At 25.9% G+C, this 23,931-nt stretch overlaps 2 protein-coding genes across 3 annotated transcripts in view; one reads left to right on the top strand and one right to left on the bottom strand.

The window, feature by feature from the left end:
* The window catches only part of LOC100212998 (MAP kinase-activated protein kinase 2), a 61,282-nt gene extending 54,465 nt beyond the window's left edge, over nucleotides 1-6,817 (bottom strand). The window contains exon 1 of the mRNA XM_065813397.1: nucleotides 6,476-6,817. Within this exon, the coding sequence (XP_065669469.1) occupies nucleotides 6,476-6,631 (156 nt within the window). The 5' untranslated portion in view covers nucleotides 6,632-6,817. The remainder of the gene's footprint in view (nucleotides 1-6,475) is intronic.
* Nucleotides 6,818-6,968: 151 nt separating this feature from the next.
* Nucleotides 6,969-16,244, top strand: LOC100214295 (zinc finger protein 121). Of its 2 annotated transcripts, none has more exons than XM_065813394.1 (3): nucleotides 6,969-7,036; nucleotides 11,604-11,691; nucleotides 14,551-16,244. In XM_065813394.1, exons 2-3 carry the CDS (start codon nucleotides 11,643-11,645, stop codon nucleotides 15,975-15,977), a joined length of 1,476 nt encoding a protein of 491 aa, XP_065669466.1. In that variant the 5' UTR covers nucleotides 6,969-7,036; nucleotides 11,604-11,642; the 3' UTR covers nucleotides 15,978-16,244. The 2 variants fall into 2 exon arrangements, with proteins under 2 accessions (XP_065669466.1, XP_065669465.1); XM_065813393.1 differs by having other exon boundaries at nucleotides 7,018-7,224.
* The last annotated feature ends 7,687 nt before the right edge of the window (nucleotides 16,245-23,931 follow it).

Below are 23,931 nucleotides of genomic sequence, written 5' to 3'. Positions count from 1 at the left end.
TTTAAGAATAGGGACAGATCAATTTTTGAATGTATGGGGCGTTGGATGCACCCTAATATATATATATATATATATATATATATATATATATATGTGTGTGTGTGTGTATTTAACATCTTCACTTCCAATGAGGCTGCAGGCAGCCACTATTAGAGTTGGAGGTTACTGGAAGAAAAAAGTTTATAAAGCAAGATAATTATTGGCACACAACTTAAAAGATTGCAAATTATAAGAATCAGGAAAACATGATGAAGGGAGCAAATTCCAAAGGGAGCGCCCATTATAGTATTTATAGAAAAGAGCAGGAGAAGCAATTTTATAACAATATGACAATGGTTGAAGGTTGGCTGCAAAAGGTCTAACTCTGTTTACAATACATTTTTGCATCTTGTCTAAAAGAGAAAGAGCATTATTTGAAGATTGGCTCCAGATATGGCCACAGTATTCCATATGAGGACGGATTTGAAATTTACAGAGATAAAGAATTAAAAATTAGTAGGTATTGCCATTCAAAATATCTCGAGGTATATCACCAAGGGAATTGGCTGCTCATTTCCATGTTTACAGAGTTCATTTGCAAATAATTGAATGGAAAATGCTGAACAAAAAATTAAACTTAAAACCTACAAAATTGGGATGGAAATCAACCGATGGGCACCTTAAACCTATTCTAACAAGGTCATCAGAAGCAACTGCAGATCTAGTTCAAAAAACCAATGCCAAACAAAAATATGCATTTGTAGAAAAAACAGCATGAAGTGCATGCCAGCATGTGGGGATTGCCATTGGATGGAATGTAATAATAAGGCAGTAAGAAAATTTTAACGAACTAAAATTATAATTACCCATTGATTTATTTATGTAGAATTTACTTAAATTTTTTTTGATCAAATATCAAAATATTATGATAAATATATTATGATAACTTAAATGTTTTTTTGTGTTATTATATGAAAAATAAAGTTTTCTAAACTTTATATATAATCTGTAATAAAAAGTATATTTTTCACTGCCAGATTAAGACTATTGGGGGCCCAGGCCCATTTTTTATCTTGAAAAAATAGGACTTTTTTTATGGCAAAGTTCCTTGATCCAGTACTAACATTTTTATGTTAAAAATTATAAAATATTTTACTTATCATTATATTTCTAACGATATATCATGCTTACGATTTCATAGAAAAAATATTTTTTCAAAAACTATGATGTCATGATTTCTACATTGACCAGCTATAACTTATAAACTATACATTTTTTATACTTTGTTAAGCAAACATTTTACTCAGCCTAAATTTGCCTTTTAAATTATATATAACTAATAATTTTGCCGATACTAAAAAATTAGTCAATTTGCCCAAACTTGTATTTAAAAAATAGGCCCAAAATGTCATTCCATATCTCAAAAACATGGGGCTTTTTTTTTGGTTATTGCTGTCATCCTAACTAACCTATGCATTGAAGCTTAACATTATATGATTTTTTTATAAGTATTACTCCAATTCCACCTTATTATAGTTAATCATTACTATTCTGCAAAAAAATCTTTTGAAAAAACTTATGTTAAAAAGTAATTTTAAAACTAAAAAAATTATCTTTTCATAAATTTGTTATATGAAGTTTACTAAAAATTTTTTATTGATTTGAAACTATAAATATTAAATTAATCAATAAAAAATAATTTATTAATTAATAAAAAATAAAACTATAAATAAACAAAATGAATGAAAAACAAACATAAAAAAGTAAAATTAAATATGATAAAAAGAACTTTCATTTAGATTTTTAGAAATTTTAAAAGTTAAAAAAATTTGTAAAACGGAGTACTTTACTTATTTAAAGCAAAATAAATTACATATAAAATTAATAATTTCTATACCTTGCTTTTAAAATGTTTTTATAAATCTAAGCGACTCTCTTTTATATAAAGTAACAGCTTACTATTAACGATTGTTTAATACAGAAACAAACATTATATATGAAATATATAATGTTTGAAAAGAAATTATATTATACTCTTGCAAAATATGAAAGAGTATAATATAATTTCTTTTAATTTAAATATAATAAAATAAATTAAGTTAAATTTTTTTTAAAAACGGAAAGTAGAAAAAATAATTATTTAGCTTTTCTGTTTTTTTATCTATAAAAAAAAAATTTCACAATTGCGGTGAAAATTATTACAACAATTAATTACTGCTTAATGTTTTAGGCATAAAATATTTTAAAAGACTTTTAAAATAATCTAATTGAAAAAAGATTAGGCATAATGTAAAAATTCTACACATAGGTGAAATTGCCACTTTGTACCTAAAATTCACATGGCTTAACATTTCCTAACAAGGTCTGCATTGGTGTATATAATGGGGCTTTAACTCAATTAAAAGTGATTTAAATTTAAAAAGAAACTTTAGACTTTTTAAAGCCACTTTTTACAGTAAGATACAGTTAAAAATGAACTTAAAACCCCTTCTTTTTTTTAATTTTCTAACAAATTTTCTAAAACTGTAAAATGTTTAAAAATCGAAAGGGAACTTTATACAGCTGTACATTTTGAGCACAAACTATATCTTATTTTATTTAATTACTTATTTGCACATGAAAAATGCACAAAATATAAAGTGGCGAGACAGGTAATTAATAAATTACTCCTATGTAACACCAATAATAACAATAAAAACTCCAATAAGAGTAAGTGTGAAGAAAACAAGTTAATGATACACAATGATACAATGATATGCACAATGATATTGTACATGCTCCAGACTGGAGTACAAGATTCTAATACAAGCCAAATATAAACTTTGTAGACTTTTAACAAAAGTTTAAATTCTTAGTGATTTTAAAAGAATTTTAAAGTAGGTGAATATTGGAGTATACTATATTTGAAATACGAGAGCAATAATTAGAGAAATTCGTATCAAAAGACATTGTGATTCCAATATCCTGATTTTGTACACAATACAAAACAGTGAGACAGGTAATTACTAAATCACTCTTATTTAACACCAATAATAATAATAAAACTCCAATAAGAGTAAGTGTGAAGAAAACAAGTTAATAAACTGCACAATAAGATTGTAGATTTTTTAAAATTCTATTTGAATGCTGACAGTAAAGGCAAATTCACTATGTGGTCAGGAAGTGAGTTCCATACTTTGAGAATTCTTTCCTTTTTTGTGAACGACCTTTTGTAAAATATTTTGAATTAGAAAAAGTAAAAAAAATTAGAAATGGGTAAACCAACAAGTTAATGCACAATTTTATAAGCCATAAAAAGATCAACCTTAACTCTGCAGTACTCAAGAGATTCAAGTTGAATGACAATAAATCTTGATGAGTAATCAGCTTATGCAATATGACATCTTTTACAGAATTCTGTTAAAACATTTTTTGACCTTTTCTATGCAACTCATTTTTAAAAGGTGAGGGCTTTCAATTGTAGTACAAGATTTTAAGTACAGACTGCACATAAACTTTGCAGGCTTTTAGCAAAAGTTGGGAGGTAAATACGGGAGTATACTATATTTGAGATACGAAAGCAATGATAAGAGAACTTTATATCAGAAGACACGGTGATTACAATTTCCTGAATTGAATAAACATACTTCCATATTGGTAACGGAACTTAATGAATAAAAATGAATAGGTAAAAAATATCTTCCACACACACACACATTAGTGTGTTGGAAAGTATGAGAGCAATAAGTAACAAAATTCGTAATCCAATTTATAAAGTTTGTTTTTAATATCAATTTGAACAGTAGTTTAGGTGACATTTGTGTGATTTTAATCTGAGATGTGTTTTTAATGAAATTTAAAACCTTTTAATAAATTATGAACCTATTAAGGTAATGCAGGTTATCTTTTTATGAATAACATTACTCAAACAGGGGCGATGAAGACATTTTTTGGGTGTATTTTGTTCTTGTGATGCAATTGCTGTGATTTTTAGCAAATATTTTTTTTTTATAAATTTACTTCCCTAAGACTCTAGAGGGGTTCAATACTGTTGAGGAGGCTACTAATTTATATTTTTATTATTATTATCATTTTTAAAAATATTAGTGCAAAAAAAATTGCAACTTTCAGAATGCTTGACAAAAACTTATTTAGAATGCAAAAAAATTGTTCCTAACAAGCACAAAGCATGTACAAATCTCAAATTAATTTTTAATGATCTGCCACAAATAATATTTTAAATGCTATAATACTCTCAAGTGCAAAAGCATTTTCAAAAATTGAGCAAAGAAAATATGCAAAATTTATAAATGAGGAAGGAGGAAGAACTCTTTTAATACAAATATATACTTAAAGAATTTTATACAATCTTATTCAATAAAAATACCTCATATATTCTCCAAATTATTTTTAGACACAACAAAGCTTTCCAGTGTCTTGTTTGGATTTTTATGCACTGATTTGGATGTCTATTCTAATGTAACACTGTGTGAAAGGTCCTCTGCTTATCAAAATACTCATTGATATTGAGTACTGAAACTTTAATCCAAATCTTTTTTTCAAATGTATCATAGACATACTATTTCAAATGAAGGATGTACCCCACTGAACTAACTCTTCAAAAAACTTTTGAGGTTTACAATACCATGTTGATCTTGATGTATTTCTGGTCCCTTGATTAAAAATTTAATCTTAATTGTTCAAACATGTTCATGACATTTTTTAAAGGGATCCCCAAGTGCTGAGACAAGTTGTGTTCATATCTTAAATAAACCTTAGAAAATAAATTAAGAGTTAACTAAACTTACCGAAACAAATTAATTTTTTAGATTTTAATTAAAAAAAATTTTAAAGCCATATTGCAAAAGGAAAGTTTCCGCTTGTTGATTTTTTCTTTCAAAAGAAATCTGGCCTGATTAAAGTGTATCTTTGATGTCAATAAAACTAAGTTGTTACATTTAAATTATGTTTTAATGTTTGTGTTTTCTTTTTTTAATATGTTGGTTATAAAAAAACTCTTTTTTAAAAAAAAGAATTTTATTACTAGCCATATTTAGGTCAGTACATTAAACAGTATTTTTTTCAAAAACTTTTTACCTGACATTATAAAACCTATTTAATTAGTGTGACTAGTTCATAACATCAGCATAGGTTTTCTTTTTTATTCTGGTTTTTCTAACATCTTTTCTGGTATCCTTTTCATGATTCTTAACATCACATTTTTGTTGCAAGGTCACAAACACTCCATTCCATTAATTTTAACAACTCCATTCCATTAATTTTAAGATTTTGTGCCAAATGTTTGAAAATAGCATCTGGAACTAAAATGCCATCAAAAAATGCATTTGATACCTCTGGTTGCTAAAAATTACTATTATAATTTTTTTTGAATGTTTTGCCTTGTATAGAATCATAATATATAATTACCTTCAAAAAAAGAAGTGTTATAAATTTGTAAACTTTCTCATAAACAAGTCAAACACTATCAGGGGTTGTAGCAATTTTATATAAAAACATGCAAAGTATCTATTTCATGATGGGATTTTGCTGATATTTACAACTCATGAATTTTTTTGATAAAACATAAGCATCGCAAAAGATTTATCTTCTAACTTTAATCTGTATATATATATATATATATATATATATATATATATATATATATATATATATATATATATATATATATATATATATATATATATATATATATATATATATATATATATATATATATATATATATATATATATATATATATATATATATATATATATATATATATATATATATATATATATATATATATATATATATATATATATATATATAATATATATATATATATATATATATATATATATATATATATATATATATATATATATATATATATATATATATATATATATATATATATATATATATATATATATATATATATATATATATATATATATATATATATATATATATATATATATATATATATATATATATATATATATATATATATATATATATATATATATATATATATATATATATATATATATATATATATATATATATATATATATATATATATATATATATATATATATATATATATATATATATATATATATATATATATATATATATATATATATATATATATATATATATATATATATATATATATATATATATATATATATATATATATATATATATATATATATATATATATATATATATATATATATATATATATATATATTATATATATATATATATATATATATATATATATATATATATATATATATATATATATATATATATATATATATATATATATATATATATATATATATATATATATATATATATATATATATATATATATATATATATATATATATATATATATATATATATATATATATATATATATATATATATATATATATATATATATATATATATATATATATATATATATATATATATATATATACACACACACACTAACCTTTAAAGCACATTTTTTATTATCTGATTTTCGATTACACTCTAATACTTTTCCATTTATTCCAACACCAAGAGTTTTTTGAGATACATCGTAATCTCGTGTTATAGCATGTTTTTTTGTAGTTAATGGTCGGTTCTGTGGCCAAAAGTAAGTCATTTTTATCAGACTTTAAACTTCTGAATAAAATTAAAGCTAATTTTTTCGACTGATACTTTGTTTTCATATACGATTATTTTTCCTTTATTTATAATTACGTCATTTTAGAACGGTTCCTAAAATAATTATTTCCCCATTGCTGATATTCTTCATTTACAGTGCTAAAACTAAGGACTTAAATGTACTAAATGTTTTTTGAAAATAATATTTAATTTAAAAAGAAAAAAAACATGAATATTTTATTTATTATTTTAATTTAACATATTTATTTAAAGTTAGTTTCATAAACAATAGTCGTTATGAAACTTTTTGAAAGTAAGTTCAATTTGGTCTGGTCATGTTAATACCTAAACTATTTTGTTATTCTACGAATTCCTGATAAGGCTACTGAAACGTTGGATAAATGTGAGAGAGCTGCTATAAAAGTTTTATTTAATTTTATTATTTGCTTTTGTCCCCAGATTAGTTGCAAATTTTCGACGTAATATTGTTGCAATAAATTTCTAAATAAACAATATGATAATTAATTAAGATTAATGATGAAGTGGAAGAGAAAATAAACAAAACGATCGTAAATGTTTTACATTTTAAACGTAGGAAGCGTTCAGATTTAAATAAATCATTTATAAAAGTCTTTCATTTTACCCCGAATGTTTCTGCGTTTGTTATATAAAACATATAAGTTTCTTTTTTTTATTCAACTTCTAAAATACTTTTAATTGACAATTTAAATAAAACTTTTTTTGGTTTAACGAAGTATTTAATCAACTTTTTGATGTCCATTAAAACTATCCAATGTCCATAAAAAGACAAATCTATTGAGTTTTTTATGATTTATGACATTTTAACTCATTATTATTTTTGTTTTAAGAACTAGATTAAAGAATTATTTTGAAATAATGATGAGTTGAAACAGAATTATTTGAAATAATGATGAAATTTGCACAATAGACCACCTAAACAGAAAAAAAGTCTTCATATATGAGATATTAATAATTCGGCGTAGATATTTGCTTTGTGTATCAATAAAAAACATATTACAAATAAGTATAATAATACAAATAAGTATATATATATATATATATATATATATATATATATATATATATATATATATATATATATATATATATATATATATATATATATATATATTGTAAATTGCAATAATGGATAAATTAATTGTATCCCTACAAATAGTGACTAATACATAGCATTGTTAGTAGCCATAAAATTTATATTACTATTACTATTACTACTACTACTAGTATTATTATTATTACTATAATTTTTTTTATTGTTTATTATTATTTAGTTATTTTTTTTATTATTATTATTTGTTATTATTATTATTTTTATTTTTATTATTTTATTTTTATTATATTTTATTTTATTATTATTTATTAAACTTATTATTATTTTTATTATATATTATATATGTGGTCAAAAAGGTAGTTTTCTATTACATCGTATAAACAGTTTACAACGCACCTCCTTAAGAATTATGATATTTTCTCCCTTACGATCTAATATCGAAAATAGGTTTTCTGAATTAAAAATTCTAAAATTTCAAGATCTTGTAAAGCTCTATAATTGTCTCTTTGAGTTTGATTTTCTTTAAAATAAACTACCAAGTTCCTTTAATAATTTTTTTTAAAACAATTGACACACACAAATATTACACGCGAAATACTGAAAATTTTAACTTGCACACTTCCTTTTTCAATACTATTAAATATGGCAAGCGCTCTAATAAACATCAATGTATTTCTCACTGGAACCAAATAATACCATTTAAAAAAAAGATTTTAACTAAATACCTTATTATTACAAATATTCTTCTTCTCAATCGAAACCAAATTAAGAAATTTTTGTTTGAGTATATCTTTAATGAATATTAATTTTATCTTTTATTATTATTGCTTTTTTTAAATTACTGTATTTATAAAACTATTATTACTTTTATTTTATGCTGTCTTTTTTAACTCTATTAATATTACTATTATCATTAATTTATCTTTGTTTTTTAAATCTTATTAATATTATTTATAATGATAGTGATAGTGATTCAATTGTAGTAATAGTTTTATAGTTATTGTCCTAATTTTTGCTATAGTTATGTTTATTTTATTAATTTCTGTCATATTTATAAACTTTACTATAATTATTTTTACCATTGTTTTTATCATTAGTTATAATTTTTAGTAAAGTTATCATGATATAGTTACTATTTGTTTTTTATTCACATTATTATTAATATTATTATTTTTATTATATTATCATTGCAATTATTAATATCATCTTTATTTATTAGTGCTTTATTTTCCTTTCTTTCTTTTTTTTTTCATTTTAATTTTTTTTTTCTTATTGATAATTGTTTTATTTGTTTGTTTTTTTTGTTGTTTTTTTAGGTGTCACTCCATTGACTAGTTTTTAACTATATGAGTGACACCTAACCTTATTTATGTGAGTTTATAAATTATTATTGTATATAATATTTTATAAACTCACATAAATAAGGTTAGGTGTACTCACATAAAATATGAAAATAATAATATAATTTTCATATTTTATGGTTAAATAAATGGATAAAAAAAGTATTATTATTACTATACTTAATTATTATTAGCCATAAAATTTATATTACTACTACTGCTACTACTACTACTTCTACTATTTCTACTACTACTACTACTACTACTACTACTACTACTACTACTACTACTACTACTACCACTACTACCACTACTACCACTACCACTACCACTACTACTACTACTACTACTACTACCACTATTATTATTATTTTTATTATTACATTTTTGTTATTATAATTATATTTAGTATCATTATTACTAATTTAAAATATCTTTACCGTTAGTTTTTAACATATCACCCTTTGCAACTGGTTTTTTAAAAATGCTATACAAATACTGAGTTTTTAGTTATTAAATAAAAATAAAGCTGTAGTGTTAAATTCAATATTTTATTTTTAAACTGTTATATTTTTGTTATAAATGAATATATATATATATATATATATATATATATATATATATATATATATATATATATATATATATATATATATATATATATATATATATATATAAATGCAAAATGAATGTTTTTTAATTAAGGTTTAAAGTAGTTTAATACAGATAAATTTCTATTTTGAACTGCGTATATTTTGTATGTAAATACACAAATACTTTTTATATATACCATATGTGTACCTATATGAAGTGAGCATTTTTTTGTGTGTGAAATTGAAATGCTAGTTTTGAATGGGAAATTAAAAAAAAAAAATTCAGTGCTTGCTACACATTTTGTAGGAATCGAAGTGTTGCCCAGCCTATGCATATCTCATCTATGAAAACAAAAAGTAGTCCGAAGAGGCCAAGTCTGGTGAATATATGGGATATTGATAATTCGGGGTAGATATTTGCTTTGTGTATCAATTATTATCAGTTTTACCAAGTTTTAGAAGCTCATGATACACCACACTTTTTTGATTCCACCGAGCATTGCTTTCTTGCTGAATCAATCTGGTTTTGCTGTCGATGTTGATGGTTATCTCAAAATAACCTATGATTTTATCTGTTAAGGATTCTTAAAACAATTTCATTTTTGATCAGTAACAATTTGATGCAAAACTGATTTTCTTTCATGTCTTTGAAGCGAAATTTCACAAGTGTTTTTTTAGTTTTTCATCTGCCTTTTGTTCAATTTATTTTCAACAGATTTGAATCTTTCCTGTAGCTTTTAAACAGTCAGACATTGTTTATTGTGCAACATTTTACATTGCTGCCATTTGCTTTTGACTCAATTTATAATTTTCATCCAATATTGCTTGCAATTTGGCATCTTCAAACTTTTTTGGTAGTCTTTCATGTTCTTCATTTCTCACATCAAAATCATTATTTCTGAACTGACGAAACCATTATTTACATGTTACTTCTGGTAAAGCATGAGCACCATATGCCTTAATAAGCATTTGATGCAACTCTGCAGCACTTTTTTTCAAATGTAAACAAAAAATAATGCATTTTGCAAGTCATCGCTCCCTAGCAAAAAAATTCAACATTTTTAATTCATTAAAACAAAATATGATGTTGTTTACTCAATGGCTTGATGTATAATAAATTCAATGGCTCGATGTAAAATAAATGATATGTTTGGCAGATATTATACCAACCAAACGAAAAAGAAATTAATGCTGGTTCACTAAAATATTCCTATTTTAATACTCACTTCATACTGGTGCACCTTGTATATCATATTTATATATACATATATACATATATATATATATATATATATATATATATATATATATATATATATATATATATATATATACAGTGCCAGTTGATAGCATGTGTGAAGAGTGCAAAGCACACAGGTGGCAAATTTTAAGATCAACAGTAAATAAAAAATTGCCAAAAAATATGTCATTCTAATAAAAAAAATTTTTGCACACATTAAGAAATCCTTACGAGCTGGCTCTGTATACAGAGAGAGAGAGAGAGAGAGAGAGAGAAATAAACAGGGATCAAAATAAGTTCCAGCACCCTCTGGACCATTTTTAAGACCTATCTGAAGGAGGCAACTAACCATTCTTCATTTTACTGACAATATGAACAATGGTTAATTGTCCTCCTCAAGTGGATACTTATTTCAACCCCTGGATATATATATGTGTGTGTGTGTGTGTGTGTGTATATATATATATATATATATATATATATATATATATATATATATATATATATATATATATATATATATATATATATATATATATATATGTATGTATATATATATAATATTATTTTTTTTTATTGTTGAATAAAACTTCAGTGAGTTTTTTTGTTTTATAAATGTTTATAAATGTTTGCATAAATACAAAAACCTAATGTAATTTTTAAATTTTTTTAAATATATCTTTAAAATGTTTATTGCCTCATAGGTTCTGTTCAATTTTGGTCAAAGATTTTATAGAAATGAAATGCAGCATGAAAGTTTGTTTAAATACAAGGCTGAAGATCTAGAAAAAAGTAGGTTGTTTAAAACTTTTTATTAGTTAAAATATTAGATTTTAAGAAATTGTGATGTTACAAATAAACTTTTTTTTGATCTGTTGATTTTTTAGCATATTTATAGGTAAAAGACTACTACATCTGTCCAACAATATCTGTCATCTACTGTAACAACATCTGTCCAATATCATCTGGAAATCCAATGACCCTTAACAATATCTTTAGGAAGATGTTACTACATCTGGTAATTTTTCTCTAAGTCCAATAACATCTGCAAGAATTTCCTCCAGATGTAAGAACATCTGAAAAACCATATATGAAATTATACCTGGGTAAAATAATTGGTATACAAGAGAAATTCACTAAGTTCATTTTTGGCAGTACGGAGTTATTTACATCACTATTTAATATTTTAAATTCTCTATTGTTTGATATACCTCAAATTTTAAAAAGCAATTATTAATGAGTTATTAAGATTTTTTTTTCAACTATTACGCAAAATTTATTTGTTCATTATCTCAAAATAATGTTTTTGGACTTCCCTTGTTTACCGACGTGCATTTGCCTTGTATACTGACGATATTTAACATCTGGTTAGTATAATGCATTATAATTTTTAATAATTTCTAATAGTTTCAGAAAATATATAATGCATTATAATTTATAATAATTTCTAATAATTTCAGAAAATCTTGTAGTTATATTTAATATAATTAAAAAGGTGTAACTACATCTGTAGACTTCACAGATATAGTTGTACAGATGTAGTTATTCTTAACGCAATTGAAAAGGTGTATGTACATTTGTAAAATCTCCAGGTGAAGTTGCACAGATGTTGTTATACTTAGATAATTGAAAAGATGTAACTACATCTGTAGTAATCATATACTTTATAATACATATACAAATGGATAATAAATAATAAATTAACTTATTTTGTAATTTCTCTTAAATATGAAGACAATTATTTAAGTTGCAGTAATCAAGAGATTTTATTTAACTTTTCTGCATCATTTTTTTTAATTTCATTTTTTAATGCTACATTCTAATAAAAAGCTTGACTTAAGAGTGGCAATTACAAAAACAACTTAACCTAAAAAAAAAAAGAATTCTTAACGGGAAAAAAAAAACTTATTTAAAGCAAAATAAATTATGTTTAAAATTAGTTTCTATACTTCGCTTTTTATAACTTTTTATAAAACTAAGCAAGTTACTATAGAAATATGATAACAATATTTTTTTTTAACAGTGTCTTTAAAATGTTTAAATAATCCGCAATGCGCCGGACTCCTGAATCAGCAGTCTATAATGATCAGTATCCAAATTTCAGACTAAGTATACATTTTATATTTTAACTTTATATTTTACATAAGTCCATCGGTTTATTATACGTTAATTAATACGTAAAAGGTATATTACATTCTAAGTGAATTATAATTTTATTTTGCAAACTAAAAGCAAATTTTTATCACACTAAATTATTTGAAAGCAAACTTTAAAGTTAAACAAAATAGTTAAAATAATTTATGAAGAAGTGAAACTGCTTCACAGCGCTGCTGATGATGTTTAGTGAGTGGGCTTTTTAATTTATTTAAACTTCAAACCTCTGTCGGGGTGTTGACCAACTTCTAATTCACTATGTATGTATGTTTGTGTTCAGTCACTTGTATGTTAATTTGATTATTAGTTTTATTAACTTTAAAACTTTAATGATAAATAGAATTCCATTAAAAACACAATTGTTGTTGAAAGTATTGTTTTTATGTAATCAATCATACCAATTGTTTAAAAAATATACCTTTTAAATAATAAAAAACTAATCTATATTCATATAATTTACTAAACTTATTAGGAAATACAAATTAGTACAATCAATATCAAAGTTTCAAAATGCTAGCCGAGATGTTAGCAGTTTCTGAAGGCCAAGAAATTTAAGGAAATGATATCAGCTACTCAAAGATGGTAGTAACACTCAGCTCTGCCTTTAGTTCTTATGCATTAAAATGATTGTTATTAAATTAGATCTAGACCTAGAATAAACCTTTACGTTTTAGAATGTTTTGTGTCAAATGTTTTCCACAAATGAGAAAAATGGTATTAACTAAAATAAAATCAGTAACTAATAAAAAAAATCTATTTAAAGAAAATTCAACTGAATAAAAAATAAAATGATATTTTTAGTGTAGTTGGAAGCAGATTTATTTTAGATGAATTTAGTCCTATGTAAAATTGGGTGAGTGGGAAAAAATTATTTTTCATAATTTTTTCCCACTCACCCCATGCTTTTTTAGCCCTTTATGTTTATTAATTTTTGCTTGTTAACATTATTGAACCCGGAGTCCTTAAGTATAATGGTAGCAAGAATTCCAGGCCTAAAAACAATAAGTTCTAAGTCATTAAATCTCATCAATTTTTTTCTTATAGCAGATCATAAGTAAACCAACATGTTTCAAACTTATGGACACCAGAGACCAGAAGTAAATAGAGATATAAAGCCGGAGTACATTTGGGACTCCGCATCCCTGGAAACAGCTGTTAAAAAATGCACATTTGACTGCAAGCCATGCTAGAATTAAATTGTTTATTTGTGTTCTGTAACGCCCCCCTCCCCCACCTACCAACCTATATTTTAAACAAAGGCCATCCCCCGTTTATTAGATCTGGATTTAAATTCTCCCTTCTTCGTTTATAACATCTTCCCCCTACCTTGTATTAAGCACCCGAGAGTACTTCTTTTGTTTAATATAGAGGGTAATATTAAAATTAACCTTTATATTAAACACAAATTTAACTTTGAATTTTTAGTCATTTTCTTATATTATTTATTCTTATCTACAAAAATCATTGTTTTTTTTTTTGTTTTTTCTTTCTCTCTAGGTTATTGTAAAACTCATGTTTGTGATAAATGTAATCGACAATTCAAACAGAAGACAAGATATGATAGACATGTTGCTAATCATCCTAGTGAAAAAAATTATCTATGCAGTACCTGTAATAAAACATTTACCAGAATGGCTCACCTAGAGAAGCATTTACAAACACACACAAATGAGCGCAGGCACGTTTGTCTCATATGTGGTGCTGCTTTTATCCTTTCTCATCATTTAGTTAGACATAACTTAGTTCATACTGGAATAAGACCATTTGAATGTGAAATTTGTAAAAAAAAGTTTACAAGAAAAGCTGGTTTAACTCAGCATATGTATATACATAATGGAGAAAGACCTTTTCATTGTGATATTGAAAACTGTGGTAAATCTTTTAGTGATAAAACAACTCTGAGAAGACATTTTCTGACACATTTTTGCGAAAAACCTTTTATTTGCAAAGAATGTGAAAAGACTTTTAAAACTAAATCTGCTTGCAGAAAACACTATGTTAAACATTTTATCCCAAATTCTAGTTTTAAATGTGGGATATGTGAAGAAATGTTTAAAACTAAAGATTTACTGGCTAAGCATACTACTATGCATGACTTAAAGGAAATGAATAAAAATTTTCGTTGTGGTTTTTGCATGCGTGTATTTAAATCGCAAGTTGATTTAGAGTTGCATGTGCCACAACATGATTCTGGTCTTCTTTATGAATGTTTTTGTTGCCACCTTAAGTTTTTTTCTAAAAGTGATCTTGATAATCACATCATACAACAATCTCATTATTTACAAAACGACTCATCTAAAAATAAAAGTGATGTTTCAAATAATGAAGTTGTTATTGTTTTACAATTACCCTGCGGAAATTCAAAAGTCGATATCAAAGATGATACTTTGCAAATATTAAAAGATAATAGAGATATGCAAATCAATGATATTCACCATTTGATTAATAATACAAAGCTAGATAAACTTCTTGTGAACTCTCCGCCAAATCCTTCGTTTACGCTTCAGCTTTCAGAAGATCAGCAACAGAGCATGCAAGATATTTTGCACAATGTTAACGTGCAATATTTAATAACTCCACCCTCCAGCAATAATTTAGCCTCAATTCATCATATATTTTCGGATGATCAATTAGAGCATAAAGTTGTTGATGGAAAAGATAATGATTTTAAAAGCCCCATACAAATAATTGAAAAGAAAAATAGTAACAGACTGAATAAAAATGATTCAGTATTTAGAAGCAGCAAAACTTTTATTGAACCTCATTCACATATTCTGTTTGGTGACACTGAAGAAAGAATTGAAATTATGGAGAGTGGAAAATTTATTGCAATGGATCTGATTGATACTTCATTTGAAAAATTGCCAAAATCGTTCCAACATCCATTTGATGATATTGAATCATCCGTTGATTCAAGGACTTAGCATTTGTTGTAACACAAATTTACCTGTTATAATTCAAAGAATTATATTAGAAAATTTTTTGCTTTAGTTTATCTATGCATTTTCCTTTTTCAAATACTCAACTTAACTTGCTTCGTTTTGAAACATTTCTATATTTAACAGTAATAACTAATTTGTATTTTTTATATTAATATGATTATGATATGATTTTTTTTTAAATGGCATATAGTTAAATGATTGCATATTGTAAATTATTGAATAATCAGTAAAAACCTTGTCCCATTGAAATTATTTTTTTTTTCACCAAAAACTTTCATAGAAAAGTTGATCCTAGAAATTCCGAAAAATGAGAAATTCGGCATTTTAATTGAGAGAAATATGATCCATTTTAGACCATCCAGTTCGGAATCGGTCAATGGTTGCTCCAAATAATTTGTAATAATAGAAATATTATAAATAATTGATCTATTTTGCAGTACTCTTTTTGTCTCAAATATAGATTTTTGAATCAGACGTTTGTATTCATTGTTCAGATTTCCTAATCATCGAAGTACAAAAAGTCTGCTAAGTGATATTCTCACTTGGTTGCTTCCTTGTGTTGGCAATCTATAACTTTTTCGCATGGGTTATCGCAACAAGGGAATTAAAGGAAACGTAACTTTTTTCTAGAAATTCATTTTACGAGATAATAGAAGCAAAATGGAGTTATTATAATATAACTCAATCTTTATCAAAATAAAGATTGGGACGCACTATCGTTGCCGTGTTACCGCGTTATCTCTTTCTTGCGGTTGAGACAGTGATAAGTCTGTTTACCATTGTATGCAACTGTGTAAAACTGAGCCAAAGTGTAGTCGCTATTTAAGAAGTAAATTTTTAAATGGTGCTAGGTCTGAGTAAATTGATTTTGAGATAACAGAAATTAACAATTTCTCTATCTATTATTAGGACCAAGATATAATTAGATCTAATGTTTAAATGGGTAATTTGATTCCAGTATATAAAGTTTGAAAACAGAAGAAGTTCAAAATTTGTACTTTTTGCAACTTGGCAATCAAAGAATATTTCTAATATCACTCTTCCTTTGAAACACATCAGGCCGTAAACTCTTCGTTTTATTTTTCATTTAATTTAGATTAATTTAATTTATAAAGCTTAATGCGATTCTTCGTTTTATATTTAATTAGTGTGTGTGATTATTAAGTTGCTCTAAGTAGTCCTTATGATCTTATTACTAGGAAGCTCACGCCTTCTTTATTGCCAATGTCGCTTATTTAGCCAGAACTGGCATCAAACCTCAGGCCTCTTGGTTCTGAGCCAGAACTCTAAGCACTGTGCCACGGCTACTATTATTCTTGTATAACTTCGCACCTGGACCAAATAAGGTCTAGTTACTTTATACTACACATACAGCCGTAATAAAATCAATTATATTCGAGTAAGTGTTAGTTAAATAATTTATTAGAACAAATCGACAGGTGGCCAATTTAGAACCAGGTTATCAAGAGGAAAAAGTTGTAGTATTTGATTACATTTATATCTCTCTTGCAAGTAAAAGAGTAACTGGACCGAGTCAGATTAAACACACACTTATATGTATTTAAAAAACATTTTAAGTTAATATTTAAATCCCTATAATTGCAAGTTTATATTTAATAAAATTTGTACGGTTTAGTGCAACTATTCGTTTTATATTTAGTTTACTTTTAATTTAATTTATGCGGTCGATTGGAATAAATTTGTATAGTGCAAATACGCATAATTTATAAACCTTTCCTTTAAACCAGTATATACCTTGAAATATCTGGAGTGTATGGCTGAATTTTTATAAATTATCCTTTTGCCTCAACTAAAAACTTAAACTTATTAAGTGTTGCAACTGTTTGTTTGCAAAAGGTTTTATTCTAATTTATTTAATCAAACTTTTTAAAAAATATTTATATAAATCAATATTTGATAAAAAATATTTATATATATCAACATTATATCTGTTCGTGGTTATTGTAACGAGCGGACGTGTTTTTGCAAGTTGAAAATTTACAAAGAAAAAAAAAAAATATATATATATATATATTATAACTTAGGACAAAAAAATGTTTTATATAGATTAACAAAAAACTTTTAAATTAATAGTGGTAATAAACATTATTGATATTATGGCAGTTACACTCAGGGGCGTCGCCTTGGAGGGAGTAGGAGGGGGAGTCTCCCCCTCCCAGAATCTAAAAAATAGAAAAGTTGGGAATTTCCTTGCCACGAGTTGGGGCAGTTGGGAAATCGGTGATAAAATCAAAAAATATTTTCTAGTTAAATAAAATCAAAATTTTTGCGAAAATCCGTCAAAGAACTAATTCTTTTTTGACTAGGACAAATAAACTTTACGTTTATTAAACGGCTTAAGGCTGTATTCCACAGCTTTAAGTTTTTTTTTCGCGCTTCTTTTTTTTGTTATCAACAATAAAAATGGCAGCTGCAAGTTTATGTTTGACTAAAAGTTGTTATTCATTTTTTTTCATACTTTCTACTTTGAAACGTGAATATTTATTTCCATGAATTGATTTTAATATTTCTGTCTTTGTATAAAAGATATGATAGCATTTAAAATGATATGATTCATTTTTTAATATAGTAATTTTATATAAAGCTTTTATCAGAAAGTATAAGAAAATAAATGCTAAACTCTGATATGAACGTTTTGTGCCTGTTATTACTTCCAATTATCATTATACTAAAGTAGGATCAGAATTAGGTTTGTAGGAGTAATATGCCTAATAAGAATATATAATAGGATTATTAGTCTTATTCTACTATGGTAAGACTCTTATATCTTAACACATTTATTAAGAGTGATAACTTTTATAAACATTAAATCATTTAAAAATTACGGTAAATTATAGCAACGCGTTTGTTTTCCAGCACTAACTATGAAAAGCAAAAGATATATATTATAATGTTGCGTATGCAAAGCAGTATTTGATAACGACTATAAAACCAGTCATGAAATATCCGTTCATGGTGGTTTGGTAGAAAGGTTCATATAAAAACAGTGGGAGCCCCAGAGAATTGTTTTATAGCCTCCTTAGCTTCATAAAAACGAAAAATAGAACCTTCGAATGCTGGTCGAAGTGGATGATGAAATACAAAGTAGTGAGCATACAAAGTTAGACTTGATAATAATTGAAACATCAACTTCAACAAGTTGATATCCATAGAAGAAGAAACAACATCTTCTGATAAAAAATTTGAATAGGACGCAAGTTCAAAAATCCAATAGACTTGCTCTAATAGAAAAGCAAAAAAATAGAGGTGCAGAATTGAAAAACTGTCGAAGTTCTTATCGATAAATGCAAGACTTTGGGATGCCAAGGGCTAGTGTTTAGGGAATCAGGCAGTGCTAATCAAGGTAACTTTGTTGCAGTTGTGAATCTAATCTCTCACCACAATCCCACACTAAAAGCCTGGATTGAAGATAGAGCCCTTCGTCCATATAGAGTTACATACACGAGTCCATCGTCTCAAAATAAATTTATAGTTTAATTGCAACTGAATTAAAGAGTAATATCATTGATGAAATTAACAGCTCCAATTTTTTTTCCGTGATGGCCGACACTACTCCCGATATGTTACATAAGGACATAATAAGTATAGCTGTGAGAATAACCAGTGAAAACGGTGAGATTCAGGAAAGGCTTTTGAAATCTGTCGAATGCACTGATAAGACTGGAAAAGGGATGGCTGAGCCAATTTTATCTTCTTTACATAAAGAAGGCATTGACACATCAAAGATGGCTTTTCAGTCGTATGACTACGCGTCTGGATAATATAAGGGAGTACAAAAGTATATAACAGAAGAAGTTGGCCATAATGTACCATACATACCTTGCCAAGACCACAGAACAAACACTGCTCTTGAACATGGCTGCAATGTTAATACTTTAATACGAGAATTGTTTAATGTCCTCGAACAGTTTCATGTTTTCTTCACATCAAGCACAAAAAGATTTAGTCATTTAAAAGAAAAACTTGAAGACATTGACTGTGCAATACAGCTTGTAAACCTGTCTAGAACAAGATGGACCGCACGAGCAAAATCTGTTAAGGCTTTAAATCAGTGTTTAGAAAAGGTTATTGATCTTCCTCAGATCATCTAAAATAATAAGATTTTTGATACTAACACGAGAACTAAGGTAATGGGACTTCTGAAAAAAGTAACAACTTTTGATTTCATTAGTACTCATTTCTTCATGAAGAATATCATTGAGAAGATAAAAACCAGAAATCTTAGAATACTGTCAATGACATTGAAGTCCAAACTTTAATGTCATTGACAGTATTAATGTAATTGAAAGTACTGCCAAGTACATACAAAATATCAGTAACGATACAGATGCCATGAATAATTTGATTGAAAGTGCAGTAATATTTTCTAGGAAATTACACATTGATGCAGAAAACGATTACGAACGACACCATAGATTAATAGCAATGGAGATGGAAGCTTTTTACCGGAAAGAATTCAAAGAGTTCAAATACTCTCTAGCCATGGGTTTAACCAAAAACTCGGCAGCATTAAAGGAAATATTTGCCCCTATCACCAAAGTTTTTAGTTTTCCGTTAAATAAAGATAATTTGAGTATTGAAAACTTAACAAAAGCAAACAAACTTTTTCCTCCTGGATACAAGGATCATATTCCAGACGTCCATGTGCTGAAAGGCCAGATAGAAATTTTGATAGATATCTGTTATTTAGAAGGTGATGAAGATTTTAAGTCATCAAGAATACTAGCCAAGATGCTGAAAGACATTTTGTACCATGTTGTGAAGTTAAAGGATATACTGAAACAAGCCCATAAACTATGCATTTTTGTAATCACAGCTGCTTATGGTGTAGCATCAAATGAGCGTTCTTTCAGCCAACTCAAGATTTTAAAATCACATCTGAGAACAACAATGAGTGACGAGAGATTGAATAGTCTTATGCTACTGAAGTGCGAAAAAGAACTTTGTAAAGGAGTTAACCCCGAACATCTTGTTAAGCGATGGGTTTAATTGAAGAAACGTCATATTAAAATCAAACAGTAGACAAAAAATGATAGACTGATGATAAAATATTGTGCGTATAAGTCTTGTAATAAAATAATATTTTCCATATTCCTTTGTATCCATTTCCGTAAAATTTTAAACTGCTATATATGCTGCCAGAATGGTTTGTAAAGTTTATTGGATTTGTAAATTGTGTTTTTTTGGACTGATACAATTTCACTATAAATGGATAAAACTTTTAGACGTTTTTTGAATTGAATATTTTGTATATATGTAAAGGAAGCCATGTTTTGTTAATAAAAGTTAATAAATACTGATAATTGGCAATTCATGAGAGTGAGTGCAGTGTAGTACAACAATCAGAAGATTTTGTAAATAGGACAGAAATTAATTTCTTGAATTCTTGAATTATAAAAAATAGTTGTGAAAACTATGTGAAGCAGTTGGGAAAAACAAGGTCTCTTAACCCTCCCCCCCCCCCTGGAATTTTATCACGCAACGCCCCTGGTTACACTTGTGAAAATTAAAAAAATGATAAAAGCCTTGTTTACAAACTAAAAAGTAGAGACGGAAGCTGCGCTAAAGCAACAAGAAAGCAACTTTATAAGTATCGTTAGTGCAAACACCAAAATTTTAAACGAAAGTTTAGACAAAGCAGAAAAAAATATTTTAGAGAACGCTAAAAAGTATCAACACTTGCAACAGAAGTTGAAGAAATAAAGGTTAGTCTAAATTTTCATGAGGAACTTATTGAAAAAAAAAATAAAAAATGCGTTAGATATTTTCATAAAAAATAAATCTAACCATAATGAAATACAAATAACAACACTGACCTCAAAAAAATTAACAGTAAGCTAAGAGAAATTGAAGATAGAACAAGGAGGAACAATCTAAGAGTTGACGGAGTTAAAGAAGTTGATAATAAAACCTGGCTGGAAAGCGAACAAAAAGTAAAAGAAATATTTAATGAGTACTTGGGTGTAGAAAATGTAAAAATTGAAAGAGCACATAGAGCTGGTAAAGAGAACAGAACAATTGTTCTGAAACTATTGGACTTTAATGATAAGGAGGAAATTTTAAGAAATGCCTCAAAGTTAAAGGGAAAATATATATAAAATATATATAACGAAGATTACTGCATGGAGACAAATAAAATAAGAAAGGAACTGCGTGAAAAAATGAAAATTGAAAGAAAATCGGGAAAATTTGCTTACATATCATACAACAAGCTTATTGTACGCGAGTGGAAGACAAATAAAAAGTAATTTTCTACTTATTTTATTTACGGTTTATTTAATTTTTATTTATTTTTTGAATATTTTTATTGATAATATATCAATAACGAAACCCTTTAAAATGAATCCGAAAACGTTTGAATACGAAAGTCTTTTTGAAAACATTTCAGAAAAGGTTTTTAAAATAAAAACACTTTTGATAAATATGACCTTGACAAAAACTTTATTGATAACTTTTCATTAACGAATATGGAGACACCTTACATGTTTCCAGATGAAATAAATAAGTATTTAAAAGATGTTAAACCTTATGAGAACCTTTCTCTTGTTCATCTTGATATTAGAAGTGCTAAAGCAAATTTTGAAAACTTTAAAATATTCTTAGAGGAAAGCAATTTAATTTTTAATATTATTTGTTAAAGCGAGACATGGTTAACTGATGACGAATTTAACGAAAGCACGCTTTTTCAATTAAATAACTATGAAGGAGTGCATTTGCAGAGGAAATCGAAAAAAAGAGGTGGGGGTGTGTTGTTGTTTACATCAAAAATAGTTTGCGGTATAAATTACGAAACGACCTATAGATATCTGATTACGACAGGGAATTTGTTTCTATTGAAATCATTAACAATGACTCTAAAAATACCTTAATATCATGCTGTTATAAACCGCCACAAACATCAACAGAAATATTCTCAAATCATCTTCAAAATATTATTTTGAAAAGCTTCCAAGAAAAAAAAAATTATTTATCCTAGGAGATTTTAATCTTAATGCTCTATATTATGAAAATAATAAAGAAACACAAAATTTTTACAATAATTTATTTCGATTTGGTGTAATTCTTCTTATAAATAAACCAACCCGAATTACAAAAATTCGGCAACACTAATAGATAATATACTAACAAATTCTTTATTTGAAATCTCCTTAAAGAAAGGAGTAATTAAAACAACTATATCGGATCACTTTCCGATATTTATTTCAATTAATACCTCAAATAAAATTAAAATAAATTAAAAAAAAACACCGCGGCATTTTTCTTTGGATAGCCAGGTTATCTTTAAAAGTGAGTTCACTGACCAATATTCACTGGTCAGATTTAGAATCCTCAAATGATACCAATTTAATGTATAACACGTTTATAGATATTTTTTTATTTCTTTATAATAAACACTTCCCCAAAGTAGTAAAAACAATTAAATTTAAAGACATAAATTCACCTTGGTTAAGTAAAGGTCTTAAAAAATCATCTAAGCGGAAACAACGATTATATATAAAGTACCTTTAAAAAAATGCGATAAAACAAAATCGGAATACAAGAATTATGCAAGTCTCTTTAAGAAAATTAAAAAAACCGCTAAAACTAGTTATTATAATAAACTACTTGAAAAGTGTCAAACAGATTCTAGGAAAACATGGCAATTATTAAATGAAATTATTGGTAAACCAAAAATTAACAAACCGTGCTTTCCTAAAACTATAAAAAACCAACCACAAAACAATTGATGATGAAAACTTCATTGCAAATGAGTTTAACAACTTCTTTGTTAATATAGGATCTAAACTTGCATCCCAATTTCCTAGTGTAAATAAATCTTTTGATAAATATTTAGATCGTAATAAAAATGAATTGAATAACGAAAAACTAACAATGTTAGAATTTGACAATGCTTTTAAAAGCATAAAAAGAAACA

The sequence above is a fragment of the Hydra vulgaris genome, chromosome 12 (assembly GCF_038396675.1).
Source record: "Hydra vulgaris chromosome 12, alternate assembly HydraT2T_AEP".
Taxonomy (NCBI): domain Eukaryota; kingdom Metazoa; phylum Cnidaria; class Hydrozoa; order Anthoathecata; family Hydridae; genus Hydra; species Hydra vulgaris.
Note: the sequence above shows the minus strand (reverse complement) of the source record. Positions and strands in the feature narration are given on the sequence as shown.